The 20,921-nt window shown below is 44.8% G+C and overlaps 1 protein-coding gene across 1 annotated transcript in view; it reads right to left on the reverse strand.

Moving 5' to 3' along the window:
• The window catches only part of LOC126252426 (uncharacterized), a 90,080-nt gene that overhangs the window by 34,049 nt on the left and 35,110 nt on the right, over positions 1-20,921 (reverse strand). The window contains exon 3 of the mRNA XM_049953317.1: positions 1,998-2,130. Within this exon, the coding sequence (XP_049809274.1) occupies positions 1,998-2,130 (133 nt within the window). The remainder of the gene's footprint in view (positions 1-1,997; positions 2,131-20,921) is intronic.

Raw genomic sequence — 20,921 nt, forward strand, 5'->3', positions numbered from 1 at the left:
CGCAACGACCAAACAACGAACAACAACGAACAACAACGAACAAAATGAAAAAAATAACAAAAGCGGTTTAAGGGGCTGCAGTCGTGGACTGTGCGGCTGGTCCCGGCGGAGGTTAGAGTCCTCCGTCGGGCATGGGAGTGTGTGTAAGCATAGGGACTGATGACCTTAGCAGTTAAGTCCCATAAGATTTCACACACATTTGAACCTTTTTTTTTTTTTTTTTTTTTTTTTTTTGAGGAACGATCACACACATGGTAAAGCTTGTTTTGGCACATTTATTAACATGTGGTCACAAATTACAACATATGTTCAATATGATCTCCCGACTCAGCATCTCTGCATTCATAACGCGGCATGGTCGACATTACTCGTAGCATATGCGATGTAATCAGAGTATATGTCGTCATATGCCGTCTTTCGGATCAGGAAGAGTCCAGATACATTCCCGATAGATACGATCTTTCAGCGATCTCCAAAACCTGAATTCACATGGATTTAGGTCACGGAATCTGGAAGGTAACAACTAGAAATTGTCTAGAGATGATGCGGTCGTTACCGAAGGTTTTTCGAAGCAAATCTTTCACCTGACAAGCTACATTTGGTGCCCCCATCTGGCATGAAAACAGTGGTGTGGATGCAGTTGCGCTCTTGCAAAGCTGGAATCACGTTTTGCACAGGGAGGGTCTTATGACGTGCAGATGTCACTGTACACTGAACAGGCCCGAGGGGTGTCATCTCTTCGAAGAAAAACGGACGCAGGGTGGAGGGGCTTATGAAATCAAACCATACAGTCAAACTGATGCAGTGGATGTTCCCGCGCAACATGTGGCGGAGTAAAGCCCCATATGCAACAGTTCTGTGCATTCAAGGCTCCATGGAGAGTAAAATGTTCCTCCTCCATCCAAAGAACATCCCCTGGCGCATTTTCATGCTTGGTAAGGAACGAAAGGCAAAGTCACGGCGTTGTAGCCTATCTTGTGGCTTCATTTGGTGTAGATTGCGAATCTTTTAGGGATATCAGTGTGAAATTCGCCGCAAAATCTTTTGAACTGTTGACCAGGGAAGAGAGAATTTCCGTGACACACTTCAAGCACTGACTGTAGGATTTGAGGCATATGCTGCACGCTCGGTAGCTACAGCAACACCAACAACTGCCTGGGAATGGGCCGGATCCCTCTCCTCGCTGCAACATTTAATTCACTTGTTTCCTCAGTTTTCTTGTTAATATTCCTTAGTCCATTTGTTGCAATAGGGCTTCTTCGCAGCTGTTTCTGTCGGTGATATATTAAACAACTTTACCAACAGTGCATATTATTTTCTTCTCAATGTGTCTTGTGTAGAAAAGTTTCAACCTTCTTAACACTTTACACCAACACCCACTTCACGAAAGTAATCAACAAGTGTCACCAGGCCATAAACAGCATACTGTTGTCAAAAAAGGAAACATTCTGGCTGCTTACTGTTTGGTGGCAGAAAGTGGAGCTATTATTTTTTTCAGTATACTCCACGAGCGCAACAAATGATGAACATACCTACGATGTTTCAGCGTTCTACCATGTGTACAGCCCATACTGCAGCATTCTGAACTCAGTCAGTTTAATTACAACCACCCGTATATATCACTGTATGTATTTGTTTTCTAGCTACATCAGTTTAACACACAATAATATGATCACTTTAGCAGGTGATGGCAGACTAGAGCAATGGTGTGCTAAAAGAGAACAGGTGCACACTCCTGCCAAGAAGGTGGAAGACGCTCAAATGAAGAAAGTGTTCTGATATGCGGTTCTGAGTAGAGAAGACGGGTTTCTGACGCAACTACTTAGGTCTGAAGATGATTCAGCGTGGTCGAAACATGTAATCTAAACAAAAATGTGCAACTGAGACGGGATAATGAAGGAGAATTATCTTAAATTTAGGAAATACATCAGTACTCTTCCTCGTCGATGCAATATTAGGAATATAATGCAAGTAGAGTGCAGAATCCTTGTGCTTACCTGAAAGCGGCCCAACTGGTGGACGAGGAGTCGCAGCTGGTCCAATCCCAGGCCGCGGTAGCGGCAGGGCACAGCGAAGCCGCGCGCAGACAAATCCTCCAGCACGATGACCGCGTCGTCGGCCGCCAGGCACCTGCGTAACCCCACAGTCAACACCCTGCGCCGCTCTCACACTCACTGCCACGCACTGATTTCCACCACCGCGAATATCGAGCTGCCTGCCAAAACCCAGCCACCAATTTGCAGACACGGCACCACTACCGTGAGCAACGGAGTGGCTACAAACTACACGAGACTAAACGGGCCTTTTGCTTACATCTACCTCGTACTCCAGAGCCATCTAATAGTGTGTCAGAGGATACACCTGGCAGCATTAACTAATCCCCTCTACCCTGTTTCACTCGCGAATGGCGCGTGGAAAGAACTTGGTCGGTAAGCCTCCGTGTTAGTTCTAATTTCTCGAATTTTCTCGTCATAGTCATTACTTGAGGTGTATGGAGGAGGAAGTAATATGTTGTCCAACTCGCTTCGGAAAGTGCTTCCTCAAAATTTCAATAGTAAACGTCTCCGTGACTGACAACGACTCATGTTACGTCTGCCACTGGACTTTATTCAGCATCTCTATAACGCTCTCGTGCCGACTGAACGGTTCAGTGACGAAACGTGCCGCTCTTCACTGTATCTTCTCTCTTATCCGTCCTACTTGGTAAGGATTCCAGATTGTTGAACAGTACTCTAGATTCGGTCGAACAAGCGCATTATAAGCCACTTTCTTCGTGGATGAGTTACATTTCTTTAAGATTCTTCCTATGAGTCAATCTGGCATGTGCTTTTCTACTATTTGTTTTCTGTGGTGATTCTACTTAAGATCGCACTGTATAGTTACTCCTAGATATTTCACAACACTGCAGTCCGGAACCGCGGGACTGCTACGGTCGCAGGTTCGAATCCTGCCTCGGGCATGGGTGTGTGTGATGTCCTTAGGTTAGTTAGGTTTAAGTAGTTCTAAGTTCTAGGGGACTTATGACCTAAGATGTTGAGTCCCATAGTGCTCAGAGCCATTTGAACCATTTATTTCACAACAGGCACTTTTTCCAGTAATTAGTCATTGTGGTCTTACAGTAGTGGATTTCTTTCGCTGTGTGTGCTTACTATGAGAGGTTCCATGCCCCCTTTTGCAAGTCGCCTCTCATTTTCATCAATTTTATTAATGGTTTATGTCATTGCACGTTGGTGACAGGCCGAATAAGGTTATTATAATGAGAGCCTTAACTGAGAGCTCAAAATAATTTTCACTTGATTGCTATGCATGTTGGGAACTGTATGTGGTCTTGCTTTTGGTTTCCTCTGCTACTTCCCTTGGTGACCTTTGCAAAGAGAGCACTGGAGGACACGGCACACTGCATTTATTGTGGGGGGCTGCACTTCTGCGAATACTGAGAGGATCATACATCAATGGGCTTGAGCAACTGGCGGAACGACTGACCTCAGTCGAGTTTCGCCTGTTTTAGGCATGCGAGCCGTCTGAGTGTCACCGCAGTTTGTGTGTTTAGTGTTCCAGCGCGTCTGGAACGAAGACTGCTGGCGCCGACTGACTACATTGTCCTCATGATTCTCAGAATACTCGTGGACCGTGTCCTGCTGGGCGCGACTGTCTGGTGCTGGATGGCCGGTGGTATAGGCATGTTTTTGTAGCTGGTTCAAATGGCTCTGAGCACTATGGGATTTAACATCTGAGGTCATCAGTCCCCTAGAACTTGGAACTACTTAAACCTAACTAACCTAAGGACATCACACACATCCATGCCCGAGGCAGGATTCTAAACCGGTCGCACGGTTCCAGACTGAAGCGTCTAGAACCGCTCGGCCACAACGGCTGGCTCGTAGCTGGTCAAATGGCAAGTTCAGTGCCCCGAGCTAAATAGCAGAGGCATGATCGGTTAACTGAAGCTGACGCCAGTTGCTGTCATAAAGTCCTGCTCGAAATTGGAGGGAACGATCGCTATTGGTACGAATGATGTTCTGAGATAGTGAGGGGGAATTTTGGGATCAGCACTGAATGCTGATTCGCGGTTTTCGAGGGTATTGGGGAGTTGAGTAACATTGGCTTCGCTCTTGCGTTGCGCGGGCGCAGGACATTCAGGACCTGATCTTCGTCGGAGTCTGAAGGTTTTGCGACTCAGTCGCACTTTTCCGGCAGAAGTTAGAATTCTCGGACAGCCTTCGAGGCCAGCGATTGAAACAGAGTTGCCGCACAGCGGAAGTCGGCACCTACATCATCAGAACGCTGCCTACCGACGGCATACTGCAGGTTTCAGGACTGGTCAAGTATTTTGCCGCTGCAGCATTGTAGGACCTATCATTTTTATACTGAAGTCCTCATCAGCACACACGCTTGCTTTGCTACAAACCACCGTACGGGTTTCTCCATGTGATCCTATTTCAGCTCTCTCTACTCATCGCAATACTGCATTATAGTCAGGGGAGTAACAATGATACATTAGGACCTACAGTCATTATCGTCAGTCTATTGTAACACGGTGAGTAAGAGCCCCTTGTTCTCGAGCCAACTTTTATTCTCATAGTTCAGTATAACCTACCCTTTAGCCTACTGTTTCTATTGACAATCAAGTACCTTTGTTTTCTGATTTACAATAAATCGGATTGTAATAGTTAATCCGCATCTCATTTCATAGATAGATGCAGAATTCCATTTCCTGTCTTTTATTATGATAGAATTTCCTTTTTCTTTACTGAATAGATAATGATTTTTATTAAATTATTGTGAGTGTGCAATCATTTTACCAACTAGCAGGGTGCACCATCAGTTCCTTTCGTTACCATTGTGCACATAATCAATAAGATGGTAGGTAAGGAGGGGTCGAGTGCATGTCCAGTTCTCATGCAGAATTCGCCATAATTAAAGAGGTACGGTACAAACTCTTCTCCACCCTGGCACCTCGCAACTATCTTACAATTATTCACGTTCGGTATCAGCCATCAGATCTTACACCACTCATCAAACCTCTGCAAGTTGTTCTACAAATTGACACCGTCTTCTGGCGTTTCTGCTTTCTTGTAGTAACCACATCATCTTTGAACAATCTTAAACAGCTTCCGACGCTTCTTACTCTATCATTTATGGATACTGTAAATAGTAACGGTCCTATCACAGTTCCCTGGGCTGCTGCAGAAATTGCTTTTATATCAGTCGATGTTGTCCGTTAAGAGCAATATGTTGAGATGTGGAGCACAAAAACGGCGAACAGCGATGTTCTGGTGGTTCGTTCACTTCAAATCGTAGGATTTAATCCGGCAACGACTAAACCACTAAAATTGCGAAGTGCGAAAATTAATATACTGACTCCGTCAAGCTACGGGATAAAAGCCAGGGGAAAGGAGGAGGGTGTTTTAGATAACAAACAGTTTGAAAAAGAAGATTTGTGTCTAACGTCCCGTCGACAACGAGGTCATCAGAGACGGAGAAGAATCTCGGATTAGGGAAGGATTGGAAACGACTGGGAAGGAAATCAGGCGTGCCCTTTGAAAGGAAGCATCCCGGCATTTGACTTAGGTGATTTAGGGAAATCATTGAAAAGATAAACCAGGATAACCGGACGTGTATTTGAACCCTCGTTCTCCCGAATGTGAGTACAGCGTATTAACTACCGCGATACCTCGCTCGGTCGACCAGTTTAGCTTTAGGAAAAGGAAGGGCAGCAGATGGACAGCTCTGACGTTGCACTTGATAATGGAGGCAACACTTTTGAAAACTACTGACATTCATAGGATCTGTCGACCTACAGAAAGCGTTTCACAATGTAAAGTGGTCTATCACGTTCCAAGTGCTTCGGTAAGTACATAAAACTGGAGAGGTACAGTACAAACTTAATTATGTATAAACACAGTTCATCAAACCCGAGGTTCTATAATCTGTACAATTTTCGCTTGTTGTCGGCACTGATACTGGCAGGATATCAGTCCCTGGAATTCCAAGACTTTCGGGAATGTTTTAATTTTAAGTCGGGTAACTTTTATCGTGAAAGCTTGCTGGTTACCGAATTTCATAATTCTAGGTCAGTGGAAAGTACGTTATAGGTTTTGATTAGTGAAGTTGTATCAAAATACGTGACAAATAATCGTATTTTTTATTTTGACTTAGAAACTGCAACTTTTTACACCGCCAAGGGACCGTAGACATTAATATGTGGTATGAATTCCAACTTTATGCATCTACCCGTTCCTGAGAGAAAGAGGCAGAGGGAAAGAGGCAGAGGGAAAGAGGCAGAAGGACGAAGAGACGGAAACAAAGCGGTACGATAATTTTTCCTTTTTTTTATCGACTGAGGCACTAAATCCTAATAAGATACAGAGAAAAGCTCGTAATATACAATTATTTCCAGTGAAAGTGAGGAAGTACTTCCGGAACTGTTGAATGGAATGAACAGCCTAGTGAACAATGAATATCGATTGAGAGTAAAGCAAAGAAATCCGAATGTAATGAGGAGTATGAACAAATTCTACTTCCTTGGAAACAAAATAACTCGTGAGGGACGATACAAGGATGAGACAAGCAGTACACTAGCGCAGGTAAAGAGGATGGCACAGTATCAGAGACTTTTCTGAGAATGTACTTCTGGAGCACAGCATTGTATGAAACTGCATAACTGGTTCTGGAAAAACTACAAGCGAATATAAATAGACAACTGAGATAAGGAATGTGGAGATTGATCGCTGAATCGGAGAGGAGAGGAATATGTGGAAAACATTGACAAACAGAAGAGACGGGACGATTAGGAATATGTTAAAACATCAAGAAGTAACTTCTATGATAGCAGAGGGAACATTAAATAGCAAAATCCATAGGGGAAGACAGAGATTGGAATGTCTAACAAACTGCGATTAATGTAAGTGCTATTCCGAGATGAAAAGTTTGCATCAGATGATGATGTGGGACGCCGCATCATTTAGTTTAGCCTGTTGCAAGTAGTATTGTGTAAGGTACACCAAAATGTACAGTCGGGCGTGCGAATAGCAGCGAGACAGCTGCACCGAGAGAAAGGCGAGCTGCAGAGGTGCTAAGAATGCTAAGCAGCAGGCGAGGCTGGGTACGTGACAGCTGGCTGGTGCAGAACACTGGACGGTGCGTGGTGGAGGATACATGATGTGCCGAAATCACCTCCCTACAATGTTAGAAAAGAAAGGCTGTCGGTATCTCTCGGTTGTTGTTGTTGTTGTTGTTGTTGTTGTTGTCTTCAGTCCAGAGACTGGTTTCATGCAGCTCTCCATGCTACTCTATCCTGTGCAAGCTTCTTCCTCTGCCAGTACCTACTGCAACCTACATCCTTCTGAATCTGCTTAGTGTATTCATCTCTTGGTCTCCCTCTACGATTTTTACCCTCCACGCTGCCCTCCAGTGCTAAATTTGTGATCCCTTGATGCCTCAAAACATGTCCTACCAACCGATCCCTTCTTCTAGTCAAGTTGTGCCACAAACTTCTCTTCTCCCCAATCCTATTCAATACCTCCTCATTAGTTACGTGATCTACCCACATTATCTTCAGCATTCTTCTGTAGCACCACATTTCTAAAGCTTCTATTCTCTTGTTGTCCAAACTGCTTATCGTCCATGTTTCACTTCCATACATGGCTACACTCCATACAAATACTTTCAGAAACGACTTCCTGACACTTAAATCTATACTCGATATTAACAAATTTCTCTTCTTCAGAAACGATTTCCTTGCCATTGCCAGTCTACATTTTATATCCTCTCTACTTCGACCATCATCAGTTATTTTGCTCCCTAAATAGCGAAACTCCTTTACTACTATAAGTGTCTCATTTCCTAATCTAATTCCCTCAGCATCACCCGATTTAATTTGACTACATTCCATTATCCTCGTTTTACTTTTGTTGATGTTCATCTTATATCCTCCTTTCAAGACACTGTCCATTCCGTTCAACTGCTCCTCCAAGTCCTTTGCTGTCTCTGACAGAATTACAAAGTCATCGGCGAACCTCAAAGTTTTTACTTCTTCTCCATGAATTTTAATACCTACTCCGAATTTTTCTTTTGTTTCCTTTACTGCTTGCTCAATATACAGATTGAATAACATCGGGGAGAGGCTACAACCCTGTCTCACTCCCTTCCCAACCACTGCTTCCCTTTCATGCCCCTCGACTCTTATAACTGCCATCTGGTTTCTGTACAAATTGTAAATAGCCTTTCGCTCCCTATATTTTACCCCTGCCACCTTTAGAATGTGAAAGAGAGTATTCCAGTCAACATTGTCAAAAGCTTTCTCTAAGTCTACAAATGCTAGAAATGTAGGTTTGCCTTTTCTTAATCTTTCTTCTAAGATAAGTCGTAAGGTTAGTATTGCCTCACGTGTTCCAACATTTCTACGGAATCCAAACTGATCTTCCCCGAGGTCCGCTTCTACCAGTTTTTCCATTCGTCTGTAAAGAATTCGCCTTAGTATTTTGCAGCTGTGACTTATTAAACTGATAGTTCGGTAATTTTCACATCTGTCAACACCTGCTTTCTTTGGGATTGGAATTATTATATTCTTCTTGAAGTCTGAGGGTATTTCGCCTGTCTCATACATCTTGCTCACCAGATGGAGAGTTTTGTCATGACTGGCTCTCCCAAAGCCGTCAGTAGTTCTAATGGAATGTTGTCTACTCCCGGGGCCTTGTTTCGACTTAGGTCTGTCAGTGCTCTGTCAAACTCTTCACGCAGTATCTTATCTCCCATTCCATCGTCATCTACATCCTCTTCCATTTCCATAATATTGTCCTCAAGTACATCACCCTTGTATAAACCCTCTATATACTCCTTCGACCTTTCTGCCTTCCCTTCTTTGCTTAGAACTGGGTTGCCATCTGAGCTCTTGATATTCATACAAGTGGTTCTCTTCTCTCCAAAGGTCTCTTTAATTTTCCTGTAGGCAGTATTTATCTTACCCTTGTGAGACAAGCCTCTACATCCTTACATTTGTCCTCTAGCCATCCCTGCTTAGCCATTTTGCACTTCCTGTCGATCTCATTTTTGAGACGTTTGTATTCCTTTTTGCCTGCTTCATTAACTGCATTTTTATATTTTCTCCTTTCATCAATTAAATTCAATATTTCTTCTGTTACCGAAGGATTTCTATTAGCCCTCGTCTTTTTACCTACTTGATCGTCTGCTGCCTTCACTACTTCATCCCTCAGAGTTACCCATTCTTCTTCTACTGTATTTCTTTCCCCCATTCCTGTCAATTGTTCCCTTATGATCTCTCTGAAACTCTCTACAACCTCTCGTTCTTTCAGTTTATCCAGGTCCCATCTCCTTAAATTACCACCTTTTTGCAGTTTCTTCAGTTTCAATCTGCAGTTCATAACCAAGAGATTGTGGTCAGAATCCATATCTGCCCCAGGAATTTCGTACTTTCAACGAACGGAAGAGCAACAGGCTCAAGATATAAATACAGTGGAAGAAACCAATTGCGCGGGCAGAAATTCATACAAACTGTTTTTTCAGTGGAAAAACTAAAGAGAATATTGATGCTCCAAGAGTAAAGACGGTCGAGACATCGCTGAAGACGTGCTCAGAGAGACAAGGCCCTGGAGACCTGCAATAGACGGCAAAATTGTCAACGAAAAGGGATCCGGAAATGTCCAGCAGGAGACAGGCCATTATAGGGCTAATGGCGATAGCAAAGAGGACGACGCTAAGGACGGAACCTTGAGGCACACGTTTTCCTGGATAAAGGCGTCCGACAAGGCAAGACCCACACGTCTCTTGGAAACTCGGTCTTTGAAAAATTCGTGAAGGAAACAGGGCATGTGGCCACGGAAGCCCCACAAGTAGAAAGTACGGAGGATACGAGCCCTCCAGCAGGTGTCGTATGCTTTCTCCAAATCGAAAAACACGGCCACTGTCTGGGATTTCCGCAGAAAATTATTCATGACATGGGTGGACAAAGTGACGAAATGGTTAACTGCAAAACGGCGCTTTCTAAATCCACAATGTGCAAAAGTTAGTAAATTGTGAGACTGGAACCACCATACCAGCCAAGCATGAATCATACGTTCCATCACCTTGCAAACTCAGCTGGTGAGGGAAATGGGGCAGCAGCTAGAAGGAAGGTGTTTGCCCTTACCTGGCTTAGGTATGGGTGTAACAGTGGCTTCACTGCAGCGCCTGAGGAACGAGCCCTCTGCCCAGATGCGGTTACGTATGAAGCAGAAAGTGCTTGCCGCAAGAGAACGGTGCTGCAACATCTGAATGTGAACATCGCTTGGCCCTGGATTGGAGCATCGGGATGAAGTGAGAGCATGGGCTAGCTCTCTCATAGTAAAGGCGGGATTACGGCACTCACGATTCTGAGAAGTGAAGGGTGTCACCCGAGCCGCCTCCGCTCGTTACCGAGGGAGGAAGGCAGGGTGTTAGTGGGAGAAGCTCGTAATGTCCGCAGAATGGCGGCCCAAGTTGTTGGAGATAGCAATAGGGTCCGCTATGACATCGTTTGCTAGTGTCAGACCGGAAATTGGGGAATGGATCTTTGTCTGAGAGAGCCATCGAAAGTTGTCCCACACGATGGAAGAGGAAATAGAACTATTAAAAGAACTAGTGAACGAAATCCAGGTAACTTTATCGCTATCCCGAAGAACGCGACGACACTGTGCATGCAACTGTCTATAATAAATGCAGTTTTCCATCATAGGTTGACGGTTTTAAATGCGGAGAGCACGTCTCCGCATGCGAATTGCGTCGCAGCACGCCTCCGTCCACTAAAGGAGCGCGACACGGTTTGGTAAAGAGGAAGTGCGGGGAAAGGAACGTTCTGAGGCGGTAGGATAACGTTTCTAAGATATTCTACCTAGTCATCACAACTGGGGAAATGTTGTTCGTCGAAGGTCGCCATGGAGGAGTAAAGCCTCCAGTCGGCCTTAGAAAGGTGCCATTTGGTTGTACACACAGGGAGGGTAGGAGTCAGCAAACGAATAACACGCGGGAAATGGTCGCTGGAGTATGTGTCAGAGGGAACAGACCACTCGAGACGAAGGGCAACCTGGGCAGTACAGTTGGGTACGTCCAAATGGGAATAGGTGTGCGTGGTGTCTGAAACGAATGTGGGTGCTCCTGTGTTAAGGCAGAGGTGGTCAGCCAAGATGGCACCTCTCTGACAGGTTCTGAGGGAACCTCAAAGGGGATAGTGCACATTAAAGTCACAGAGCAGCAGAAAGGGGTGAAGTAGCTGCCCAATATGCTGGAGGAAGTCTGCCCTGGTGACATTGAATAACGGAGGAATGTAAACGGTACAAACGGAAAAGGTCAAGTAAGAAAGGAAAAGGCGAACTGCAACAGCTTGAAGGCGGGTAGGGAGATGGGTTGACTATGAACGTCACCCCATATGAACAGCATGACTCCCCAAGGGATGGAATGCCGTCCTTGGTGGAAGGTCAGGAAAAAAAAACACGAGAGCTCAAAGCAGTCGTGAGCATTCAATTGTGTTTCCTGGAGGCAGAGAAGAAGCGGACACTGCGATTCTAAGAGCACCGTAAATCCTCTTTGTTTGACCGAAGGCCACGGACGTTCCATTGAAGGAGATTCATTCCTAGCGAGGAAAGGGGAAAAATGAAGGGGTGTCACCTCGGCGGCTACCGCGTGCCAGCCTTCAAAGACTCACTGATACAGGGCACAGAGACTGGAGGATCCATGAGATCCACAGAGGCGTCGGCATTCTCCCTCTGGCGATCTGCAGGGCAGAGAAATGGTTGACGATGCGCGCTGGCGACACGGAGGCTGGCTAGAGGGACATAGGAAGTCTTCAATGGAGTATTCCTTCTGTCCTTTCCGGCTTGAAGGTTGTATAGAAGGTGACTTCACCTCATGAGGAAAAGTTTGCGGGGTGTTGCATAGCTGGACGAGGAGACGGCGAGGCTACCATGACACCGAGCGATTTCATAACCGCAGTGTTGAATATGAGGTCGCATGTCTGCGTGGCTATGTCCTTCATGGAGCGATATGTAGCAAGATAAGTACTGTAAGTTCCAGGTGGTAGAACACAGGGTTTGCCACTGGCGAGGGACAAAGAAAGGCACTTTTTCCTTTACAACCATCTCCTGGGCAGTCCACTCCACGAGATACATGGGACAATCTCGAGAGGAAGCAACATGGTCGCCATTGCAGTCGATGCAGCAGGGAGAAGGAGGCGGTCAATCACCTTCGTTAACACCCCTACTACAGGTTACACATTTGGCTGGTTGCTGACAGAACATTTGAGTGTGGTTGAAACGATGACATTGGTAGCAGTGCATTGGGTTAGGAACGTATGGTCGGACTGTGATAACTTCATAGCCTGCTTTGCTCTTAGACGAAAACACCACTATCGAAAGATTGCGCGTGGGCACTAAGAATGCATCTAACTTTTTCATCACCTGATGGACTGCAGTGAGACCCCAGAGAGTTACGTTTGGATTTCTGCCTCAGTCAGACCATAGAGCGGTCTAGTGTAAATAACACCACAGGAAGAATTCAGAGTTCCATGGGCCTCGACACAAACAGTGTAGCCGTGGAGAAGCGAGGCAGCAAACAGTTGTTGTGCTTGAGAACCAGAAGGAGTCTCCAAAAGAGAAGTGCCATTGCGTAAACGACAGCAGGATTTCACAGAGCCAGCAATTGCATCAACACCTTTCTAAATAAGAAAAATATATACCATTTCAAAGGACTGGCCGTCTTCAGTACACTAAACCACGAGGAACCGTGGTGCAGCTGGGAGGATTTTTGAATTGGACGCATCATTCCATTTACGTTTGGCAGACGTTGACTGTGAAGATGATGATTGGCTCATTGCAAGAAAATCCCAACGATTCTTCTTCCTTTGATTTCCTAAAATCGAACTAGAGAGTGATACAAAAATTGGACAAGGGACGGTAGTAAGGTCAAACCTGCTATCATCTGCGCTATGAGAACGACTGACTAATTTTATCTGGTGGGCCTCTTGAATTCGTGCACGGAAAGGCCTGATTAGCTAACTTCAATGCTGATTATCTCGGAAACGGGAAAACGTATCTGTTTTTTGTAAACAGTTATCAGTACAACCTATGCTGCAGCACCCTTACAAGGTTTACAGACTGTTTCTTATCACCCTGTATATCGCATACACAGAATTACATCTGCTCACACTGACGCGTTTCGAAGGACGCTTTACAACTTGGAAACTACAAGCTACATGATGGAAACTTTTCACATTGTATTCCTTAACAATTTACCAACGATACTTTCCTATAAACAACAGTACGCCAGTAAAAAATCCGGCTATTGTTGACTACCTGATTTCTCTTATCTATGCTAAGGTTCTCGACGGTCCTGTTGAATTTCATTGGGCTAACACCCAATGTTACTTTCGTTACTTAGAACACCAGCCAACTAGTAAATTCTCCATATTCTGTCAGCCAAAGATTCCTCAGTCTAGTCAAATATTTGTTAAGATACTCCATATCATCATTTCTTGCATTTTAAGCTACAATGTCACCTCGTTCAGTGCCTTTCGGAAATCTAAGAAGACACCTACCACAACCACCTTGCCTACTGTTTGCTAGATTTATTCAGCACTGAAAATATAAGTTCACAGGAGAGAGAGGAATACTACACTCAACAATTATCGGAACACGGGACGAGTTGTCCGGAACTGACAATAGGCCTAGCAAAGAAAATTATCCCGGAGGAAGTTGAAAGTCAGATAGTGGACGAAAGTTTAAGGTTAACTTCCTGTCAACATAATGTTATTCGATATGACGTACGTACTCTGACTGGAAACGCAAGAAAGGAGGCAACTTCGACTTTGACGTCCCGTCTATGAAGATGTCATTAGCGGTGGAGAACAAATTCGCGTCGGGATACGATACGATACAATAGGAAATTGGCCGGGTCCTTTCAAAGAAACCATCCTGATTAAGGAAAATCACGGAAAACTTAAATCTGAATGGTGGTCTTAGATGTGAACCGACCTGCTGAAGTCTCTGATCACTGCACCACAGAGCTTGGGAGACAAGGACGAGCAAGGAAATCCACTTTTACTTGTTGCTAAACAAGTCGTCCCCGTGTTAGCCTTAATCTATATGGGATCGACGAAGCACTGAAGCGTGGGTATCAGATAGGTGCTATGAACCCCGAACCTCTGTAATGCGGAGGGGTAGTGACCGGAAGGGTAATTTCCCACCCTCTAGCAAGAACAAGCCAAATCGATAAATTAACATGTCGACTCCGTGAAAATACGGAATAAAGGCCAGACTGGTTGGATACTGTAGAAGATTGCGTTTCATCTATAAAGATCACTTCGTTCAAATATAGCGGGGTTATCATTAGCGTGACAGCATCATCTTGAAACGATGACTGAAATAGCTTCCAGATCCGAATTTATAGTCCTGAAGATGGGGAGTCGAGAATTGGTAACAGTGTCATCTTTCATATCCATTCTGACTTAGCAGATGAAGCCGAATAGATATCGTCAGCGACTTCGCCGAAGTAGTCCGCACTCTCATGCTTATAATTTTCTTGCACAACGTATACTAGAATTTGCTGTGCTGGAGTATACAGGGTGAGTCACCTAACGTTACCGCTGGATATATTTCGTAAACCACATCAAATACTGACGAACCGATTCCACAGACCGAACGTGAAGAGAGGGACTAGTGTAATTTTTTAATACAAACCATACAAAAATGCACGGAAGTATGTTTTTTAACACAAACCTACGTTTTTTTTAAATGGAACCACGTTAGTTTTGTTAGCACATCTGAACATATAAACAAATACGTAATCAGTACCGTTTGTTGCATTGTAAAATGTTAATTACATCCGGAGATATTTTAACCTAAAGTTGACGCTTGAAACCTCCGACGTTCAGTTGCGTGTTGTAACAAACACGGGCCACGGTCGGCGAGCAGCATCTGCAGGGACATGTTTACGGGTGTGGCTGTAGTGCACTGTTGTGGTTTGGTCTAGCTGTCGCAGTGTCCGCATGTAGCGCTTGCTGCTATTTTTATTCTGCATTCGTCTCCGCACGCCGACCAACTGTAGTACACCGTGTTACCAGACGTCTGTGATAGTGTAGTGTTGTAGGAACTGTGACCATGGTGCATTCGAACTCTGAAAAGGCGGAGATGATGCTCATCTATGGCGAGTGTCGACGAAATGCAGCTGAAGCCTGCAGGGCGTATGCAGAACGGTACCCGGACAGAGAGCATCCAACGTGCCGCACATTGCAAAACATCTACCGCCAACTGTATGCAACAGGTATGGTCGTAGCACGCAAACGGGTCTGTGACAGGCCCGTCACAGGAGAAGCGGGTGCAGTTGGTGTGTTAGCTGCTGTTGCTATGAACCCACACATGAGTACACGGGACATTGCGAGAGCCTGTGGACTGAGTCAAAGTAGTGTCATGCGCATACTGCATCGTCACCGCTTTCACCCGTTTCATGTGTAGCTACATCAGCAATTACATGGTGATGACTTTAATCATAGAGTGCAATTCTGTCAATGGGCATTAACAAAGAATGCGTTGCAGTTCTACCTGTTTACCGATGAAGCGGGTTTCACAAACCACGGGGCAGTGAATCTACGGAACATGCATTACTGGTCCGTGGATAATCCTCGCTTGCTGAGACAGGTAGAGCGACAGCGACCGTGGACTGTAAATGTATGGTGCGGAATCATTGGCGACCACCTCATTGGTCCTCACTTCATTGCAGGGGCCCAAACAGCTGCAACATACATCGCGTTTCTACAGAATGATCTGCCAACGTTGCTCGAAAATGTTCCACTGGAAACGCGTCGACGTATGTGGTATCAGCATGATGGTGCACCTGCACATTCCGCAATTAACACTAGGCTGACCCTTGACAGGATGTTCGACGGGCGTTTCATAGGACGTGGAGGACGCATAAATTGGCCAGCCCGTTCTCCTGATCTTACACCTCTGGACTTCTTTCTGTGGGGTACGTTAAAGGAGAATGTGTACCGTGATGTGCCTACAACCCCAGAGGATATGAAACAACGTATTGCGGCAGCCTGCGGCGACATTACACCAGATGTACTGCGGCGTGTACGACATTCATTACGCCAGAGATTGCAATTGTGTGCAGCAAATGATGGCCACCTCATTGAACATCTATTGGCCTGACATGTCGGGACACACTATTTCACTCCGTAATTGAAAACGGAAACCACGTGTGTACGTGTACCTCACCCCTCATGGTAATGTACATGTGCGTCAGTGAGAAAGACCAATAAAAAGGTGTTAGCATGTGAACGTAATGTGCTGTTCCAGTCTCTTCTGTAGCTAAGGTCCATCACCGTTCCCTTTGGATCCCTACGTAATTCGGTGCTCTCCGATACACACGATCGAACAGCGGAGGAGTGGTACTCAAGCGTCAACTTTAGGTTACAATATCTCCGGATGTAATTAACATTTTACAATGCAACAAACGGCACTGATTACGTATTTGTTTATATGTTCAGATGTGCTAACAAAACTAACGGGGTTCCATTTAAAAAACATAGGTTTGTGTTAAAAAACTTACTTCCGTGCAGTTTTTTATGGTTTGTATTAACCAATTGCAAGCCCCTCTCCTCACGTTCGGTCTGTGGAATCGATTCGTCAGTATTTGATGAGGTTTACAAAATATATCCAGAGGGAATGTTAGGTGTGACACCCTGTATATGATCTATATCAAGTTAGATTAACAGGAGTCGTCGATGGTACACAAAGAAGGACAGAGCAAATGGAGATGAGCTTATTTAACAGGCCGGAAAGACTTGAAGAAATTGTGGCAGTCACTTCAAGAATGATGTCTAAAATCTACAGAATACACAGATAATTTCAGAAATCAGTTTTCACTGAGGAGTACAGGTATGTATTTCAGCCTCGTTGTTAGAAACTTTCGTAGAAAAACCGGGAAATATTGAACTTGTAAAAAGATGTATAAGGCGCCGCCCTACCCACTTTTAAGTCCAGCATAACACTGCAAAGGTGGTGCATTTAAGACTAAACCCCGATCGGTCGGCATCTTACAAGGAACCCCCTTTAGTGTGTTGTCTTAAGTTCAACCTTTAGTAAGTCTCATTTCAAAGCGTGAAAAATTTGACTGGAAAAATATTAGCTGCTAATTCACCATGACCATCAGGATGATGATGATGATGGGATTGTGGGACGCTCAACTGCGCGATTATCAGCCCCCATACAAATTCCCAACCTTTTCTCAGTCCAATCTTGCCACTTTGATGAATAATGGCCATCAGGAGGGCGACAGAAAATGAGTGTTTGGAAGGTGCAGAGAACAGCTTTCTGTGGGATGCATGTACTACACTTCTCAAAATGGATGTGATCGATATTCAAGAAATGTCGAAAACAAACCATAAACTTGCACCATGAACACTATGCGTGCCATAGTGATCACGGAGGTTCTCATCATCAAAATCGAAGGCGAACTCTCTGGGAGTAACAAAACCGTGCAGGACCTTAGCTAGGCATCCACCTTTAAAGAATGCATGTAGAATCATGTTGGTGTAACGGGCTGACGGTATTCAACCGAATGCGAAACAGTGTCATGGAGCGTATCGTGAAACTATCTAGGTGTTCTTTAAGGGGTAGTCGCAGATAGTTCGAAAATACGTTTTATATGCATAGAAAAAACGCAGAGGTTGAATTAGTCGAATGGTTCCAGGTGGTCTGAACTGCAATGTCTCACACTTCTCAGCAGGGATAGTTTGGTCTAAATGAAAATTAAATTTATACGCAGACCAGGAATCAAGCAAAAGCAAGTTATTGTGACCAGATATTGGCCAAAAGCAGTACTCGTACCATAGTTTTAGTTTTTCATGCGTATTTTTTCGCTCTTGCTTGCGAGGTGACGTAAATATTCTCTACTGTCCTTGCAAGGTCGCGCACACGAGAAAGGCTAGTAGGGGCAGACATCTCCAACTTCTCGGAGCAGAATAAATAACTACCCAGCCAATTTGCCAGCCACATTAACGGTCCGCATAATTGTACACGAATGCGTTAAGGCATTGATGTTAGTTGAGCTTGATACCTCTGATACCCAGGTTCCTTTCGTATGTTTTTCCTCTTTAAATCTCGGTTGGTCAGAATTGAAAACTAATTCTTTACTGAAAGATGGGATAAGTTTATCTCACTTACAAATTTTCAGGAGGATTTCGCAGTTTGCTGTGCATCGTCAAGTTGAGGCTTTGTTCCAAATATCGCTATATTACTTCTTCCAATTCTTAGCACTGTCTAAAGTTATGCAACCATCCGCTGCCTCCCTTGAAATCACTGTAGTCTATGTCGTGCGCAATTTTATGTGCGTCCTTCAAACGTGAAAACACAGTTTTCTAACAAGTGCGCCTTTGTTCTCAATTTTCTTTTGAGCTACAAGGTCATGTTGCTGCGGACTTATTCGAAATATGTTTATTTTTTTCCTGCTAGCTGAGGATGATGTTACATGTACGTAATTATGTTCAGTATCCACTCCTTGGGCCGGCCCGTGTGGCCGAGCAGTTCTAGGCGCTACAGTCTGGAACCGCGTGACCGCTACGGTCACAGGTTCGAATCCTGCCTCGGGCATGGATGTGTGTGATATCCTTACGTTAGTTAGATTTAAGTAGTTCTAAGTTCTAGGGGACTGATGACCTCAGAAAAAAAATTAAATGGCTCTGAGCACTATGGGACTTAACTTCTGAGGTCATCAGTCCCTTAGAACTTAGAACTACTTAAATCTAACTAATGTAAGGACATCACACACATCCATGCCCGAGGCAGGATTCGAACCAGCGACCGTAGCGGTCGCGCGGTTCCAGACTGTAGTGCCTAGAACCGCTCGGCCACCCCGGTCGGCTGACCTCAGAAGTTAAGTCCCATAGTGCCCAGAGCCATTTTAACCAATTTGAAACCACTCCTTGGATAAATACTGTCCTTTACTACCTTTCACTGTAGGCGGGCCTTATGACTCGCTGTCAGACAAGCATGATTAACGACATGGCTCGACATCTTTTTCAGTATCACTTTCACTTGTTAAGCACGTTTCTTTGTCATTGTACTCCTCAGGTACATTGGCCGCACAAGAGCGTATACGACACCACACATTCAACTGTATCATCTTGCAAGAACGCTAAAATTTCCATCTGCCACTTCTTTCTCTCTCTACGAAATTCCTTGGGTTCCTTTCTGATGAAATGTCAATTTCAGCAGCTGTTTTTGTAGATATAATGCAGTATTTGCTTTGTTTATCAACACCACTGTAGCACTGCTGTGGGTCACTCGTCGATTAAGCAGTGTAACTGAGCTCCGCAGCCTACGGTCTTGCCCCACTGTTGCCGTTTGCAGTCAATATTGTGGTTCCAGAATGAGATCCCCCAGGCTGTGGCTAAGCCATGTCTCCACAATATCCTTTCTTTCAGTAGTGCTAGTTCTGCAAGGTTCGCAGGAGAGCTTTTGCAAAGTTTGGAAGGTAGGAGACGAGGTACTGGCAGAAGTAAAGCTGTGAGGACATGGCGTGAGTCGTGCTTGGGTAGCTCAGTTGGTAGAGCACTTGCCCGCGAAAGGCAAAGGTCCCGAGTCCGAGTCTCGGTCCGGCACACAGTTTTAATCTGCCAGGAAGTTTAATGTTGTGGTTGACTGACAGACAACATGCGTGGAGTCGAATCCCGTAAACATTATTGGCCTTCTGCGACCTCGCACTCAAGGGGTTCATTGTTAGTTTTCGGAGGAATTATGTAGACGCAGAAGCACTAAAATGAGAATTGCGGGTAGCCGTGTTAGATGAGCTTGCAAATGGCACATATCTGCACTAGTCATCAGTACGAGCACACGTCAAGTAATGGGACTCCTTATACAGTCAGTGGGATAGAACTAATATCAAAATGGTTCTGAGCGACTTAACTTCTGAGGTCATCGGTCGCCTAGAACTTAGAACTAATTAAACCTAACTAACCTAAGGACATCACACACATCCATGCCCGAGGCAGGATTCGAACCTGCGACCGTAGCGGTCACGCGGTTCCAGACTGAAGCGCCTTTAACCGCACGGCCACGCCGGCCTGCAGAACTAATATCCATGTGAGATCAAAGAACTCTGAATTTGTGTCTTATGAGCTTGAAATCAGGAAGTAATATGTCCTGTCTCTCTGCAGTTAGACTAACGGAAAGAAGGACAAAAATAAAACCAAACCAAAAAATGTTTCCCTAAGTAGGCAAATAGCTTATGAAACAAATTTGAACATGTATATCTGGTGGTGTATCGCCCAGTGCGTGTCATACTGCGAATCCGGAGATTCATAATTCGGTCCCCTACTATTTATTCTAATTTCTAGTTGATTCCAACTTCAGCAATACAGGTCCCTACGACAAAGTCAAGATTGGTTCAAATGGCTCTGAGCACTATCCGACTTAACTTCTGAGGTCATCAGTCGCCTAGAACTTAGAACTACTTAAACCTAACTAACCTAAGGACAACACACACAGCCATGCCCGAGGCAGGATTCGAACCTGCGACCGTAGCGGTCGCGCGGTTCCAGACTGTAGCGCCAGAGCCGCTCGGCCACCAGCGGCCGGCAAAGTCAAGATTGTTCTGGTTCCCATGTGAAACTGTGGTTCCCCATAAAAATTGAAGAGTAGAGTGTCTTACGGTTGGGGAGTAAAACAAATACACCATCGACCATTTAACTGTAAGGCAGGGAAATTAAATATGGAGAATCGGTATTTATGGAAGACAGTGCAACAATAATACTGTTTACATCGTGTATCTCGCGTAGGGACGACAAGAAATTATCGGGAGCTTGCTGAAGCATTTTTAGATAGGTATTTTCCCTCACGCCATACGAGATTAGAGGAAGATAGTGACCAATACTGGAATGAAGTACGCTCTGCCAT

The sequence above is a fragment of the Schistocerca nitens genome, chromosome 4 (assembly GCF_023898315.1).
Source record: "Schistocerca nitens isolate TAMUIC-IGC-003100 chromosome 4, iqSchNite1.1, whole genome shotgun sequence".
NCBI classification, from domain to species: domain Eukaryota; kingdom Metazoa; phylum Arthropoda; class Insecta; order Orthoptera; family Acrididae; genus Schistocerca; species Schistocerca nitens.